This window comes from Tribolium madens, unplaced genomic scaffold (assembly GCF_015345945.1).
Source record: "Tribolium madens isolate multiple individuals breed KSU strain unplaced genomic scaffold, Tmad_KSU_1.1 Scaffold_96;HRSCAF=242;Tcas5.2_LG5, whole genome shotgun sequence".
NCBI lineage: Eukaryota > Metazoa > Arthropoda > Insecta > Coleoptera > Tenebrionidae > Tribolium > Tribolium madens.
Window position 1 is genome coordinate 16,506,169 of NW_025401068.1, and position 14,285 is coordinate 16,520,453.

The window sequence follows — 14,285 nt, forward strand, 5'->3', positions numbered from 1 at the left end:
AGAGTATTAGTTAGTCTCATAAAAGATAAATCTTTTAAACAAAATTACCTAAATTAATTTTAAAGCTTTTTGAAGATAAGTGTGAACAAACAACTTGAAAAAACTTTCTGTAATTTTCCAAGTGAATTACTGATGGTAAGTACGATTAACTGCGCTCATAAACCAATAAAAAATTATTTATTACTTACTAACAGCAGAAAATTTGTCGGAATGTTCTCTTTCTATATTTTGGTTTTCGTTCTTATATCTCCGTCGCTTCAAGAGGTGATATTTAAAAATACTCGTGTTTTGTATTACGATTTTGTGATTTTTAGGCGGTTGTGAACCGAAATAATCAAAATACTCGAATTATTGGGGGACATACAGCACATATTAGCCAAGTTCCATTTGTTGCAGCAATCAATGTTGAAGGTTCTGGTTATAACTGGTTTTGTGGAGGAGCATTGTATGGAAACCAGTGGATTATCACAGCTGGTCAATGCGTAAATGGGCAAGTTTGTGCAGTTAATTAGCAACGAAAGAGTTATTTATTAGCCAAATTATAGTGCCACTCTTTTTACAATTCGATTAGGAGCAATAAGTTTGACTGAACCGGACGAGAACCGGGTAACTTTTTCAACATCAACTTTTTTCTTACATCCTGAATTTAATACAGAAACTTTGGAGAATGATATTGGACTTATAAAGCTTCGAATGCCTGTTACACATACTAGTAACATAATTTTTAATGTATTTTTTCTTAAATTGATTTTGCTTTTTTGTATATTTGGACAATTAAGGCTACATTAAATCAGTTAATTATTTGGCTTTGAGTAAGCTTTGGGATAACACACATGTCTATGTGATGGGTTGGGGACAAACTAGTGATGGTATAACTTTTTAAATTTTTATTTTTTGTTTATCAATTTTTTGTAAGACAATGGAACTTTGTCAGATGATCTGAAAATGGCTTTAGTAACTACTTTACCCAATGAAGAGTGTAAAGTAATCTTCGGAAATCAAATTAAAGAATCTATGGTTTGTGTTGATGGACAATATAACGAAGGAGCCTGTCACGTGCTTGTTAAAATGTATGTTTTGTTATCTTTCTTTATTCTCTTGTTTTAGGGCGATACTGGAAGTCCCTTAATACTTTTACACCCTCGAGGTGTAACAGAACATGTGGGAATATCAAGTTTTGTAAGTTTTAACGGATGTGAAACCCCAGAACCATCGGGCTACACAAGAACCTACCTCTATAATGACTGGATTAATAATACTACAAAGAATAACTAAAAATTAAAAAAAATTGTCAATAAAATGATTGCTTCAGTTTAGTATGTAGTTTATATAAATGAAAAGAAATTTGAATTATATAAATTTAATTTATATTAAAGAAAGAACAATAAGAAATATTAATTGAAAGAGTAGGCAGTGAAAATAGAAAAAGTAGAGAAAATAAAGAACAAACAAAATAGAGAGTTTTGTAATAACTGTATTAGTACCTTGTTCCAGTTTGATTACTACTTTTAAAGATAAAACTGTATCGTTTTTAGACACATTTAAAAAATCAAGAAATTTTTAGATCTCAAATAATTTATGTTGAGTTTTATTCAGAAAACATATCTTTGTATAATTTTATTAATCTCATGTTTTAGATCTTATCTACATTTTTATACAATGCTAGTAACATTTTTGATCCAGTCTCTATATGGGAACACTCTTGTAAATCCAGAAGGATCCGTAGATTCACATCCGTTTTCGCTTAAGAAACTTCCAACACCGACAATGAGGGTATGACCACCACCAACAGTTTGAATCAAAGGACTTCCACTGTCACCCTTTAAGATTAAATTTAAAAAATTATTTCAATCTAACGGAGAAATGTTGGTTTAACCCACCCTACAAATACCCTCATTATAATTTCCAGATACGCAAACCATGTTACTTGTAATTCTGGAACCATAAACTAGTTTGCATTCGTCGTTAGTCAATGTGCTCAATCTAACATATCGCAAGTTATTTGTGATGCCAGCGTGTTCTAAGAATAAACATTTTAGTTAATAATGTGCGTGTTGTGAATCGAAAATTACCATCATCGATTTGGCCCCATCCAAAGGTTGTAACAGGAGCTGATCCAGGAAGATCGGCAACGGGGAAGAAGCTAGTAGGCATGATGTAGTCTGAAAAAAAGACACAATCAACTGAGTTTTTCTAATGATTTTGCACAACTTGCCAGAGAATGTTATAGGCATTCTGAATAAGATTAGTCCAATATCGTGTTCCAACGTGGTTCTGTTGTACAATGGATGAATTACGTGATTGTCTGTGGTCAACATGATTCTGTTAGGGTCATGATCTTGCAAAGTAGTAGAACCCAAATAAACAATGGTTGAAATAGCTCTAAACACGAGAAGCAATAATTTTTTTTTAATAAAATTAAAAGCATTTTACCCATCGACGCAATGACCAGCAGTTAAAACCCATAATTTACTAAGAAGAGCTCCTCCACAGAAAGTGGTGCTAAGTTCTTTTTTGATGTAAATGGCTGCGGCGTATGGAAATTGACCGGCTTTTGCTTCGTCGCCTCCAATGATACGTGGTGCTAAATAAGAAAATTAACAAACTGGAAATTTAATTTTTTTTTCAATTTACCGATGTGTTTTTGCGTGGTAGGACCAACCACCTAAAAATAAACATTTTGCTAATGTTGTTTTTGTTATTTTAATTTAGTTACCGCTAAGAGAAATCCCAAGGAAATTGCAGCCGAAATCTTCATGTTGACCTATTGAGATTAAAATTTTTTTGTTTGTCTTTATATAGTGTTAATCGTAATTTACGTTTTCTTTTATCTTATCGACTTATAAAAACGTACTTTTTTAAGTATTGGATTAACAAACATTGTTATGGTTTCCTGTGACATAAACCAAACACTTTTGAACCATTTACAAAAAATTCAAGTATCTACTTGAAATATTTTTACATCTTGATATTATGTATAAGATATTTTTTGAAGATAGGCAAAGCTGAGAGTTTTATTGCACTTCAATTTTATTTGTTTTAATATTACAGACATCACAGGATATAATACTTATTGGAGATTGAAGTTCACGGAATTGTAATCTTATAAGATAATAATTTTTATGTTAAGAGTTTATAAATCTGGTAAATTAAGGTTGGCTTAAGCAAATTTTTGAAATTTTGAAATGTTGGTTTTAATTAATAACAAGTTTCAAAAGCTCTTTTCCATCAGTTCTATATGAAGAGAGTTGTACTTGTGAAACAGGACAGAATGGGAAGTTGAAAGGTTATTTATACATACAGGGTGAATATAAAGTATGGAACCAAGTGGTTTTATTTTTAATCATTTGCCTCCAGAAAATAATAATTAATATAAATTAAAATCATATAAAAAATGTGATCGTATTTTCAGAACGAAGTTTTGTTTTGTTTTTGAGTTATGCGATTTTTTTTGTCAAAATTGCAATTTATGTAAAAAAATTTTTTTTAAAAATTAAATATAAAGCATATAGTTGTAATCCTTAGAGTATAGCTTTTATGAGAAAAATGATTTTATAATGGGTTGCCATTTAATTTTTTTTTTTTTGTAGAACTCATAAACAAAAGGAAATTTTGAAAAATTTTATTCTTGTTAAAACATCACATTTTTATAGTACTTTATCACTCATCAATTAGTTTTTAAAAAAAATAAATAGTTTAAGCAAAAAACGTTTGGTTCCATACTTTTTATTCACCTGGTATATAATTATTATTTATTTTTTATATATAAAACGTAGATTTTTTTATTTAATTTACGAGTATTATCTATAAAAATTTTATTATGTAGTAGCAATCCATCATTACTAACAGTAAATGACTAAGATTACTGGATTAAGCTACTTTTTATGTTATTGTTATTACCGCTATTAGATAACAATAAATTTATTTGGAATTACGTGGAAAATTTTGTAATTTCTAAAAACAAAAACAAATGTGGCATTAACAGTTTTATTATCATTTTTACTCTCAAAACAGATTATGATATTTTGGTAACATTTTTAATCCATTCAAGAGAATTAAACGTTCTTTCGTATCCAGAAGGATCTATACTTTCACATCCATTAAAGCTCAGAAAACTTGCAACTCCAACATGAATAAAAGTTCCATTTGGTTGAACTAAAGGACCACCAATATCACCCTAAAATATTTGTTATGAAAATTGATAATTAATATTTTGTTAAACTTGCAATGCAAGTGCCTTCATTAAATGCACCTAAAGCACAAACCATATTGTCTGTAATTTGATTACCGTAAGTGTATTTGCAGTGCTCATTAGTTAAAGTGACAACAGTCACTTTTTGTAGCACATCAACAGGTCCTGAATGTTCTAAAAAAAATCAATTGATTTGAAAATTTCTTTCAAAATTCGTACCATCATCAGTTTGGCCCCATCCCAAACTTATTGCATCTGTACTGTCTTCAAGTGCAGTACTTGGTAGTGCTATTGCATTGAGATAATCTACAAATCATTTAGAATTTCGATCCAAGCGATTTTTTCATTTACCATTAAATTTTAAAGCATCTGGAAGCTTAATTAAAGCAATGTTGTTTTGTAACGTTGTTGAATTAAAATCTGGATGAATGACAAAGTCGGTTGCATTCACATTAACTCTGTGTTTATCAGATGTTGATAAACTAACTGAGCCTAACTGAATTTTAAAAGATTTGGCACTAGAATGTTTCAATATTTTTTTTTACAAAAATTTAGTTGAAACTCTTACTCATCAACGCAATCTGCAGCTGTCAAAATCCATTCTTTATCAATAATTGCTCCACCACAAAAGTATCTACCAAGAGAAGTGGTGGTCCAAATAGCTGCCATGAACGGAAATTCAGTATCGACAGCTTTATTTCCACCGATAATGCGAACATCTAAAAAAATATCATTTTTTGGTGGTTTTTTCTTACATTCTTACATTATGTTACTTTTAGTGTTTAAAACTGGACTTGGCTGCTTCTGAAAGTTGATAAAAAAGCTTATTTTTTAAAAATAAACGAAAAAATTCAATACCTTTAAAGTTTTGCACCAAATTTGGGCAACACACAATACCACAAATATAAATAATCTCATTGTTTATCGATAACAGTTTGATTGTTACTAATGCTTGGCTTCTATGTCTTTGAGAAATTGTATTTTATCTTATCATTTTGCGGTGGAATATTTACCAACGAAAACAAATAAAACTACAACTAGCGAAATATGGACTCAATTTATTTAATTTCATTTATTTTAAATGAATTATTGTTTGCAGTAGTATTTTACAGTTCTTTAGGTTGCTAGATATTAGTCATTAAAATATATTTTTAACAAAAAAGATATGTCTTGAAAAATGCGTTTTATTAAACACTTATCACGATAAAAAGATAACAAATTAGTTATAAACTCTAGGAAGTATTAGACCATGAAGTTGTGCGTCAAAATGCTTTACTTTGCAATTCTTTTTTGTGCAACTTTTGCACTGGGAGTTCCCCTACAAGAGGTTGTACTTTCAAGTTTTGCCTGACGTTTTTGTAACTAATTTGTTTACAATTTTCAGAAAAAATCTGTTCAAATAGGTAGAATAAAAATATTAAAATAGATGTAAACGCAGAATTGCATTTTTAGGAGGTAGAATAATTGGAGGCCGAAAGGCATACGCTGGCCAATTCCCTTTCCTAGCAGCTATTTATACCCATACAAATGATGGAAGTTACTTCTGTGGTGGAGCCCTTCTGACCCCAGAATGGGTATTGACCGCTGGTCATTGCGTCGATGGGTAATAAAATCGAAATGAAATGCAAAATTTTTATTTTTTGCTTAGAGCTGTTTTGTTTACTGTTCATTTGGGATCCAATACTTTGGATGGTAACGACCCAAATCTTATCAAACTTTCAACAGACACATTTGTTTTGCATCCTGAATATGACCCAATGACTCTGAAAAATGATATTGGTTTGATTAAATTCCGCATGGCTATTACGTATTCCAGTAAGATTGGAAATTTCAAAAATTTTTAGGTTCAATTTTAAATTTTAGCTTATGTGTATCCTATACATCTGTTGCCAGGAGCTCCGCTTTCTGATTATTCTTCACTTTTGACGACGGGATGGGGACAGATTAGTGATGGTAAGCCTCCTCCATGACTCATATTCTCTCACATTTTTTAATTCAAGATGACTCTGGTCTTCAAAATGAGGTTTATTATGTGTCTGTAACAACCATTTCGAATAATGAGTGTAAACTGGTTTATGGTAACCAAATTCTTGATACTATGGCATGTGCCGAAGGAAATTATAATGAAGGAATTTGCTATGTAAGTAGACTATAATTTAATTAAGTTTTAGTTCATTTTGATTTAACAATTAAGGGCGATACTGGAGGACCATTGATTCAATATGTGAGTCGGAATCAAGTTATGCACGTTGGTGTTGCAAGTTTCTTTAGCCAAAACGGATGCGAAAGTACTGATCCATCGGGATACACCAGAACGTACGATTATGTAAAATGGATCAAAAATATAACCGGTTTTAAATAAAATGTTTGTCAATAAAATGATAATAAGTTACTACCGTATTTCATTTTGAAGCTGAACTCTTGTTTTATACAAAACAAATAATAAACAACTCGCATTATTTTATATTTACCAGTGTATTGATTTTAAACATCTAAATGAATAAAAAAAATGAAACTAAGTCCTAAAGTTTTAGGACTTTTATTAACGTCTACACATGTTTTGTTACCCAACGATTTTTTTATTCACTTTTGTACTTGCCGATATAAAATGGTAAATTTCATTGTAAGTTGGCTATATTTATTAATTACATTTATATAGTAAAAAAAAATATGTTGTCCTAAAAACATCATAAAAATTTATGACATTTTAACCCGGTATTTTATGTAGACGACAAATAAAATAAACTTATATGAAGTGGAAGTATTATTGCATCTGTCTCGAAATTAATCCTCTAAATAAAAATTTATTATTTATTTCAACTCCATTGAAGCATTAATTTAATACTTACTTTATTTATCACTGATGGTTTTTATGAGTTATCTATAATTTAGACTATTTTAGAGTATGACATAATTTTTTCAATGATATCGAGTTTTACCTTGTCAGTGGTATATTTTATGGTTAATCAAATCGAATATCAAGTGGACCGAGTATTAAAAATTTCATAATTTCCGTTACCTGCCAAGAGATTTAAAATAATAAATGAATTAGATTAGATTAAATCGATAATGAAGATGAAAATTTGGTCTTAATATAAATTCAATAAAGTTAAAGAAAAGTTACTCTAGTAACAAAATGAAGGTTTTTATTTTTGCTGTTCTGCTAACCTCGTCTTTCGCCTCGCCAAGTAATTAAATTTAAGGAAATTTTTGGTTACATATCTATTATTTCAGGCTTACGTATCATTGGGGGACACAATGCGAACGCTGGTGAATTTCCTTTTGCAGCAGCAATTTATGTTCAAACTTCGACTGGGACCTATTTTTGTGCGGGGGCTCTCCTGAGTAACCAATGGGTTTTAACTAGCGGGAGCTGTATTGACGGGTAAATTACCACACCTATATTAAAAAAATTGTAATTACTTTTCAGGGGTGTGTTATTTTCAATTCGTGTAGGAGCAAATGCTCTCGATTCCTCTAGTTCTGTAAAACTTACAACTGATTCTTTTGTGTTGCATCCGAGTTACAGCACAAATCCTCGAGATAACGACATTGGCCTCATTAAACTTCGACTACCAGTCCCCTTTAATGGTACACTCGTATATGTACTCTTTGTGAAATTGTTTTATTTTTGTTTTGTTTAGATTACGTTAACGCAGTTTCGCTTCCCACCAGAGATGTGCAACCCTATGCTGTCATTACAGCAATTGGTTGGGGACAAACTAGTGATGGTAACACAGAATTTTTAAATTTCCAAAAAGAGAAAAAATGATTTTAGATCATGCCGGACTTACCAATGACCTTCAAGCTGTCGTTCTAACAGCATTGTCAAATGAAGAATGCAAACTTGCTTTCGGTAGTCAAATAAATAGCAACATGGTGTGCGTCGATGGAAATTATAATCAAGGAACATGCTTGGTATAAAAGACAATTATTATTGTTATTTAAAGTTTAAGGGTTATTTTTAGGGTGATACTGGAGGTCCCTTGATTCAGTATGTTAGTGGACATCTTGCAACAGTGGTCGGAGTCTCGAGTTTTATCAGCGGAAAAGGCTGCGAAAGCACTGATCCCTCTGGGTATTTTAGGACCTTCCCGTACCTTGACTGGATTAAAAATGTTACAGGGATTTAGATAAAACATTGTAAAAAAAATATAAATAAAAAACTATTCATTACTATGTTTTTTTTTCTAAATTAAATCTGAACCAACAAAAAATTAATAAAACGAAATCTAAAAACATATTTTTTTTAATATACTGCACCTGTTTATTTACAAACTGTGCCTTTTATTTGATTTTGTTTGGTCACTTAAAGTTAATTTAAATAGAAAATTATATTTCTTAATGTTTTATTGTTTTTTATTAGGTAATTCGAATTTGTAACATTTGAAATCCAATTTTTATATGGGCCAACTTTCGTAAATCCCGAAGGGTCAGTACTTTCGCACCCATGGCAAATGGAAACTGACCCGCTTTGGCAACATTACCGCCGATAATGCGACTATCTTAAATTTACTTATGTTATGATAAACAATTTATTTTCCCTGGACTTGATGTAACAAAATAAGGACACTGTATTTTATCATGTATCTGAATATAAAATCAAATGGTCCTAGCAACAAACTGTGGTGCTTTTGTGTTTTATCACGATTATCAAAAAAAATTCCATTACTTGTCATGAGATGATTTGTTTTGTTATATCTCTTTAGGCCAAATTAATAAAATAATAAATAAATGTTTTTTTGCTTACATTTTCGGGATTAAAATTGTTGTTTATTCTCGAGATACATATTATTATATTATTACTACATTTCTTGAAGTCTAGTAATTATGAGCAGAGATGTATTTTTTATTTTGCTAAACATAAAAATTAACCAACGGTTTTTTTTTGTCAATAGTGCTTTCAAGATATATTCAAAAACCATGAAATAATTTCAAAAAGAGTGTTTTTTAATAACTACTTTTATAAATGTGGTACAATATAAGAATGCATCTTGAATTATAAATATTGCTGTTTTTAACTAGCCAAATTATTAATAATACTTGTATGCTAAATAAGAGTCTATTTGACTTTTAATTTATTTATTTCAGAACATGTAGTTTACAAATACATCAATTAGAGTTTGTTATGTTAGAAATCCAAGACGCGTAAGGAACAATCCTTGTAAATCCTGAGGGATCGGTGCTTTCACAACCATTTGAACTTATAAAGCTTGAAACTCCAACAAGATAAGTCAAAGCTCCACCATAGAGTATCATTGGACTTCCCAAATCACCCTAAAAGTGTTTCAGTAATACAGGTGCTAAAACATATTATCAAAACACACCTTACAAGTACCCTCATTGTAATTTCCTTCTGCACACACCATATTATCAGTAATTCGACTTCCATAAGTTAGTTTGCATTCTTCATTACTCAATGTCGTTAAATAGACATAATTGAGTTCATCAACTAATCCAGATGTTTCTAAAAAAAAATGTTTTAGCTACTCAAAGCTGGCTAAAATGTTCTTACCATCACTAGTTTGGCCCCAACCTAATGTTACAACAGACGTGTAATCGGGGATTTTTACTTTTGACAGTAAGCTTATAGGTTTGATGTAATCTAGTAAAAATCGTGAACTTTATTTTTCTTTTGTGTCATTTTTGCTTACCAGTGTATGTGATAGGCAGGCGAAACTGAATCACACCGATATCGTTTTCCATTGTGGTCCTGTTAAATTCCGGATGCAAGTAGTAAATATCAGTGGACAATCTCTCAGCTTCATTACTACTCAAACTGTTTGATCCAATCCGAATTGTAAACAACTTGGCTCTACAATAAAAAATTAACAAAATAAAACGAAAACTTTTTTAAAAACTTACTGATCAACGCATTGACCTGATGTTATGACCCATTTTGTTTTAAATAGGCTCCCGGCGCAGAAATAAGTACCAGTATTTGTACTTTTGGTGATTGCTGCTGCAAAAGGAAACTGACCGGCATTGGCAGTCTTGCCACCAATAATACGAACACCTGATTTTTGGAATTTAGTAACAATTTGATTGGTATTTATACTACCTGGCTTTGCTTTGGCAAAAGTCACCAAGACTATAAAAATCAACACACTATATTTTATCATCTTTCTATATGTTTAAAGTTTATACTTGCACATTTGAACAATTATGTTATCGTACTTATACAAGATAATTGAGATTATGTGGAGATTTGATTGTTTTATTTTGTTAATATTTTTTGTTCTAATCCTTTCTAACGTTTGTATTATTTTGTATTATCGTCTTGTTCGATTTGCATAAACTAAAATTTATTTATTTATTTTACACCAAATAAAAAAAACTGCTTTATGTTTAAACATTTATTCAATTAGAAATATTTTAATTAGAGTTTGTAACATTATTGATCCAGTTGACGTATGGACTAGTTCTTGTAAATCCAGAAGGATCAGTGCTTTCGCATCCATTGGAACTTAAGAAACTTGAAACACCCACGTGGTATATCAACGAAGAGCCACCGTATTGAAAGAGAGGACTGCCAAGATCACCCTAAAATAATAGTTTAAAAAAATAAAGATTTGAGAAAAACGGAGACTTACCTTGCAAGTACCTTCATTATAATTTCCACTGACACAAACATTTTGGTCTGTAACTTGACTTCCATAAGTGAGTTGACATTCTTCGTTACTGAGTGTTGTCAAATAAACATAGTTGAGTTCGTCGACAAGCCCGGCATTTTCTAAAAAAAAAAAAAAAATGGCAAAATGGCTATTAAAGTGAAAAAATTACCGTCGTTAATTTGTCCCCAACCGAAAGTTATGACAGGGGAGGCATCGGGAAGAGTAGCAGACGCCAACATACTGATAGGTTTAATGTAATCTAAAATTTTTATTTTTAAATGCTTTTTTTTTAATTTTGGGTGTAATACCTGATAGTGCGACAGGTAAGCGGAACTTGATAAGCCCGATATCGTTCGCCATATTTGTTGCATTGTATTCAGGATGTAAGAAGTAGAGATCTGTTGCCAACCTCACTGCATTTGGATCGTTTGCACTCAAACTGTTTGATCCTAGACGAATAGTGAACAAATGGGCTCTTAAATAATAATTTTAATACGAAACAATTAACTCAAAAATTGCAAATTACCCTACGACACATTGTCCAGCTGTTAAAACCCATTGAGAATTAATCAAAGCTCCACTGCAGAAATAAGTACCAGTAGCTGTACTTTTGTAAATGGCTGCAGCGAAAGGAAACTGACCGGCTTTAGCAGTATGACCACCAATTATGCGTACTGAAAATAATACATAAAATGAAATTGCATTTTTGTGTCTTTGTTACCTTTTCCGGGTGAAACACGGATTGATTCCACCCAAACTGCAGAGATGCAAAGGACGAGAGCTACGAATTTCATCATTTTGACAAGAGTGACGAATTTCGCCTTGGATTTTTGTTATATTCATTTTTCTCAGTTTTGAGTGTCTTATCGGTCTTATCATTGATCCTCACAAGATTTTATGCAACAAGTTAAGATCGCTTGGTTTTAATTAATTGCAGGAAATTAGGATTTAGGTAATGAGATTAATCTAAGCCGTAAATAAGACAAGTGTTTACAGACAAGAATTTTTTTTATCACATATACGTAAAAGAGATTTCAAATAATTTATGTTTAATCAATATAGTGAAACCTTGGTACATATTTTTGATTTAATTAGATTTAAAAATACCTAATGATTAATAGCAATTGGTTTTGATATTTGTGAAGGTCTCTATGAACATAATTTAGGTTTCTAATTGTTTTCTACAAGTAGATAATTTACGGTGTAATTACATTACAATACTTTTAGAAATAGGCAATTATTGATAAACGTAAATGCTACTGGTGTTTTCGTTATATATTTTTATATAAAAACCACATTTAAGTAAAGTTTTTCTTCAAACACACAGCAAAATGTCTTTTGTTGGCAAGGCTTTATTTGTAATACTTGTTTTCATTTCTTTAACTGTTGGAGACCTTCATAAGCATCCTTCTAGACACAAGTAAGTATATTTAGTTGAAATTTTAAGATTTTCTCAATTTCTATGTTGAAGGAGTGGAAAATAAAAAAAAATTGATAACAGTTTGAACAAATAATTTATTATTCAAATGGACTTGTTTGAACTAGTGTAAAAATTTACTTTTTCCTATTACATTTCTATTGCAGAAAACTACATCAAAATTTGTTTTATTTATCAACCCCCGTGACGTTTCTTATCCAATCAGCATATTCCAAAGTTCTTGTATATCCTGAAGGATCAGTGCTTTCGCAACCATTTTTGCTAAGAAAGCTGGCAATTCCTACATGAGTTGCAGTTGGACCTTGCCTGATTCGTATTAAGGGTGTTCCACTGTCGCCCTATAAACAAAAATTATAAAAGAAAAACACACCACAAAATTCTTAACCAAGCAAAATCCTTCGTCATTATTGCCGGCAGCACAAACCATCTCGTCTTTGATTTGGTTTCCGTAAACTAATTTGCATTCATCGTTGGATAAAGGAGTCAAATAAACGAAACGGAGCTCATCAACAAGACTAGAATCATCTATAAATTTTTGGGTAAAATCCAGAAATCATTATGTAGAACTTACCATCACTGGTTTGTCCCCAACCCATGGCCACCACTCCAGGTGTACCAGGTAAAAGGTCAAAGGTTGGTAGATAGTTAAACGGCCTTATATATACTGAAACAATTTTTATTTAAAATTTAAACTTCTAAATTGAATCAGGATTTTTTTACCTGTAAAAGTAATAGGCAATCTAAGCTTTATGAGTCCTACGTCGTTTTCAAAAGTATTTGGATTATAATCTGGACGTAAGACATATTCATCTGTGGCTAATTTAAGACTGTTGGGGTTATCGACATCTTTTAAATTAGTTGTTCCTAAATAAATTGTAAATAATTGGGCACTTGAATAAATATTAAAAAAGTTAAACTGGTTTTAAGTATTTGTACTAATTTACCCATTGACACAAGATCCTGCTGTTAATATCCATTGATTACTGACAAGGGCACCTCCACAGAAAAAGTTACCGTTGTTGGTATGTTTGTAAATTGCTGCCATGTAAGGAAATTGTCCTGCAAACGCAACTTTACCGCCAATGATACGACTTTCTGAAAATATTTTTTGATTGAGGAACATTTATTTAATTATTAATTTAACTACCTGGTTTGCTTCTGACAAAAGAAAGAGTGTGCTGTAATTAAAACCCTTTAATTTTCTGCTTTCTATTAAAATCAAAACTTACTGTGTGAGAAATACTTAACCATATAAGTGAAAAATATAATAAAAAAGGCATTGTGCAAGAAAGAATATTATTTAGCACTCACAAAATATAAATTGATTTTGACCTCAATATCTTTTCTGCGATTTTAAATTTATAGACATTGTTACAGACATGATAACAGATTCAGATTGTCATTGACTAAGTTTAATTTATAACTGTTGTTATTAATAATAAATAATACCATATTATGTTATTAGGAGTAAAAGTGATAGTTTATGTGGCGAAGTTGAAAGTTTAATTTATTTTTTATGATTCAGCCGATCATAAACTCATTTTTACTCCAAATAACATACTATTTTATCCGCAAACAATTCAAATGGAGGAAAAAGAGCTACACAATAATTGTCAAAATAATCAGGACGTTTTGCGATGAAATCATAACAAACGTCACGCGTCAGAATTTGTGTTGAGATTTTCGAAAGTGTAGGCACCTTCCCAAAAAATGCTGAAGCAGCGAAAAAAGACAAAAAAAGAGGCTAGGTACATTGATAAATGTTATTGTAAATGTCAGGTAAAAGTGAAAAACGCTTAGGCGAAAAAAAGTGTTTTTACTCCATGTCTGAAATGTAAAACTTTTCTCTGTGTTTTAGTCATAAAAGCGAAATTTTTTAACGTTTGCGGATAAATAAATTAAATTGACTAAATATATTGTCTACATTTTAAATGCAACAATTAAAAAAATATATAAAATTGTGGCAACAATAAATCTTCAAAATTTCAAGCAGTTTAATTTTTTATTTATAAAATTTAGGTTTGATGTAATTTTTTTTTAT

At 30.8% G+C, this 14,285-nt stretch overlaps 6 protein-coding genes across 8 annotated transcripts; 3 read left to right on the forward strand and 3 right to left on the reverse strand.

Annotated features, from left to right (window-relative positions):
- The first annotated feature begins 1 nt into the window (after position 1).
- On the forward strand, positions 2 to 2,142 carry LOC123013540 (chymotrypsin BII-like). Of its 2 annotated transcripts, none has more exons than XM_044412114.1 (7): positions 2 to 135; positions 195 to 264; positions 315 to 490; positions 546 to 712; positions 780 to 869; positions 935 to 1,056; positions 1,108 to 2,142. In XM_044412114.1, exons 2-7 carry the CDS (start codon positions 211 to 213, stop codon positions 1,273 to 1,275), a joined length of 777 nt encoding a protein of 258 aa, XP_044268049.1. In that variant the 5' UTR covers positions 2 to 135; positions 195 to 210; the 3' UTR covers positions 1,276 to 2,142. The 2 variants fall into 2 exon arrangements, with proteins under 2 accessions (XP_044268049.1, XP_044268048.1); XM_044412113.1 differs by having other exon boundaries at positions 11 to 135; positions 917 to 1,056; positions 1,108 to 2,137.
- On the reverse strand, positions 1,603 to 2,845 carry LOC123013541 (brachyurin-like). The gene is made up of 7 exons (XM_044412116.1): positions 2,717 to 2,845; positions 2,635 to 2,665; positions 2,434 to 2,584; positions 2,216 to 2,382; positions 2,073 to 2,162; positions 1,881 to 2,020; positions 1,603 to 1,820 (listed from the first exon to the last, which is right to left on the reverse strand). Exons 1-7 carry the CDS (start codon positions 2,756 to 2,758, stop codon positions 1,653 to 1,655), a joined length of 789 nt encoding a protein of 262 aa, XP_044268051.1. The 5' UTR covers positions 2,759 to 2,845; the 3' UTR covers positions 1,603 to 1,652.
- A 1,131-nt stretch (positions 2,846 to 3,976) lies between these two features.
- On the reverse strand, positions 3,977 to 11,647 carry LOC123012361 (transmembrane protease serine 9-like). Its single transcript, XM_044410224.1, has 17 exons — positions 11,528 to 11,647; positions 11,333 to 11,480; positions 11,115 to 11,281; positions 10,976 to 11,065; positions 10,786 to 10,925; positions 10,570 to 10,735; positions 10,058 to 10,208; positions 9,847 to 10,007; positions 9,708 to 9,797; positions 9,520 to 9,659; positions 9,311 to 9,469; positions 4,966 to 4,996; positions 4,761 to 4,911; positions 4,544 to 4,710; positions 4,412 to 4,498; positions 4,227 to 4,366; positions 3,977 to 4,177 (listed from the first exon to the last, which is right to left on the reverse strand). The coding sequence occupies exons 1-17, from the start codon at positions 11,601 to 11,603 to the stop codon at positions 4,016 to 4,018; spliced, it is 2,226 nt and encodes a 741-aa protein (XP_044266159.1). The 5' UTR covers positions 11,604 to 11,647; the 3' UTR covers positions 3,977 to 4,015.
- Positions 5,442 to 6,584, forward strand: LOC123013538 (brachyurin-like). Its single transcript, XM_044412109.1, has 7 exons — positions 5,442 to 5,519; positions 5,577 to 5,595; positions 5,645 to 5,795; positions 5,841 to 6,007; positions 6,056 to 6,145; positions 6,193 to 6,332; positions 6,387 to 6,584. Exons 1-7 carry the CDS (start codon positions 5,442 to 5,444, stop codon positions 6,552 to 6,554), a joined length of 813 nt encoding a protein of 270 aa, XP_044268044.1. The 3' UTR covers positions 6,555 to 6,584.
- LOC123013544 (brachyurin-like) lies at positions 7,229 to 8,362 on the forward strand. The gene is made up of 6 exons (XM_044412119.1): positions 7,229 to 7,380; positions 7,427 to 7,577; positions 7,623 to 7,783; positions 7,837 to 7,923; positions 7,971 to 8,110; positions 8,161 to 8,362. Exons 1-6 carry the CDS (start codon positions 7,329 to 7,331, stop codon positions 8,323 to 8,325), a joined length of 756 nt encoding a protein of 251 aa, XP_044268054.1. The 5' UTR covers positions 7,229 to 7,328; the 3' UTR covers positions 8,326 to 8,362.
- A 654-nt stretch (positions 11,648 to 12,301) lies between the features above and the next one.
- LOC123013539 (brachyurin-like) lies at positions 12,302 to 13,601 on the reverse strand. Of its 2 annotated transcripts, none has more exons than XM_044412112.1 (7): positions 13,474 to 13,601; positions 13,392 to 13,422; positions 13,189 to 13,339; positions 12,965 to 13,134; positions 12,816 to 12,908; positions 12,630 to 12,769; positions 12,302 to 12,582 (listed from the first exon to the last, which is right to left on the reverse strand). In XM_044412112.1, exons 1-7 carry the CDS (start codon positions 13,522 to 13,524, stop codon positions 12,412 to 12,414), a joined length of 807 nt encoding a protein of 268 aa, XP_044268047.1. In that variant the 5' UTR covers positions 13,525 to 13,601; the 3' UTR covers positions 12,302 to 12,411. The 2 variants fall into 2 exon arrangements, with proteins under 2 accessions (XP_044268047.1, XP_044268046.1); XM_044412111.1 differs by having other exon boundaries at positions 13,389 to 13,422.
- Positions 13,602 to 14,285: the final 684 nt, after the last annotated feature.

Bases quoted from the DNA above. Each gene is read 5' to 3' on its own strand.
- LOC123012361 (XM_044410224.1), bottom strand. From the start codon at position 11,603: ATGATGAAATTCGTAGCTCTCGTCCTTTGCATCTCTGCAGTTTGGGTG. The intron at 9,660-9,707 runs GTAAGAACATTT...ATTTTTTTTTAG, and splicing joins TTGGGGCCAAACTAGTGATG to AAACATCTGGATTAGTTGAT. The intron at 4,499-4,543 runs GTAAATGAAAAA...AATGATTTGTAG, and splicing joins AGATGCTTTAAAATTTAATG to ATTATCTCAATGCAATAGCA.
- LOC123013540 (XM_044412113.1), top strand. From the start codon at position 211: ATGTTCTCTTTCTATATTTTGGTTTTCGTTCTTATATCTCCGTCGCTT. The intron at 491-545 runs GCAAGTTTGTGC...GCCAAATTATAG, and splicing joins GCTGGTCAATGCGTAAATGG to TGCCACTCTTTTTACAATTC. The intron at 713-779 runs GTAACATAATTT...TGGACAATTAAG, and splicing joins AATGCCTGTTACACATACTA to GCTACATTAAATCAGTTAAT.
- LOC123013538 (XM_044412109.1), top strand. From the start codon at position 5,442: ATGAAGTTGTGCGTCAAAATGCTTTACTTTGCAATTCTTTTTTGTGCA. The intron at 6,146-6,192 runs GTAAGCCTCCTC...TTTTAATTCAAG, and splicing joins ATGGGGACAGATTAGTGATG to ATGACTCTGGTCTTCAAAAT. The intron at 6,333-6,386 runs GTAAGTAGACTA...TTAACAATTAAG, and splicing joins ATAATGAAGGAATTTGCTAT to GGCGATACTGGAGGACCATT.
- LOC123013544 (XM_044412119.1), top strand. From the start codon at position 7,329: ATGAAGGTTTTTATTTTTGCTGTTCTGCTAACCTCGTCTTTCGCCTCG. The intron at 7,381-7,426 runs GTAATTAAATTT...CTATTATTTCAG, and splicing joins CTCGTCTTTCGCCTCGCCAA to GCTTACGTATCATTGGGGGA. The intron at 7,784-7,836 runs GTACACTCGTAT...TGTTTTGTTTAG, and splicing joins ACTACCAGTCCCCTTTAATG to ATTACGTTAACGCAGTTTCG.
- LOC123013539 (XM_044412111.1), bottom strand. From the start codon at position 13,524: ATGCCTTTTTTATTATATTTTTCACTTATATGGTTAAGTATTTCTCAC. The intron at 13,340-13,388 runs GTTAAATTAATA...AAATATTTTCAG, and splicing joins TGTCAGAAGCAAACCAGGTA to AAAGTCGTATCATTGGCGGT. The intron at 12,909-12,964 runs GTAAAAAAATCC...AAATTGTTTCAG, and splicing joins ATTGCCTATTACTTTTACAG to TATATATAAGGCCGTTTAAC.
- LOC123013541 (XM_044412116.1), bottom strand. From the start codon at position 2,758: ATGAAGATTTCGGCTGCAATTTCCTTGGGATTTCTCTTAGCG. The intron at 2,163-2,215 runs GCAAGTTGTGCA...TCTTTTTTTCAG, and splicing joins AATGCCTATAACATTCTCTG to ACTACATCATGCCTACTAGC. The intron at 2,021-2,072 runs GTAATTTTCGAT...GTTTATTCTTAG, and splicing joins ATGGGGCCAAATCGATGATG to AACACGCTGGCATCACAAAT.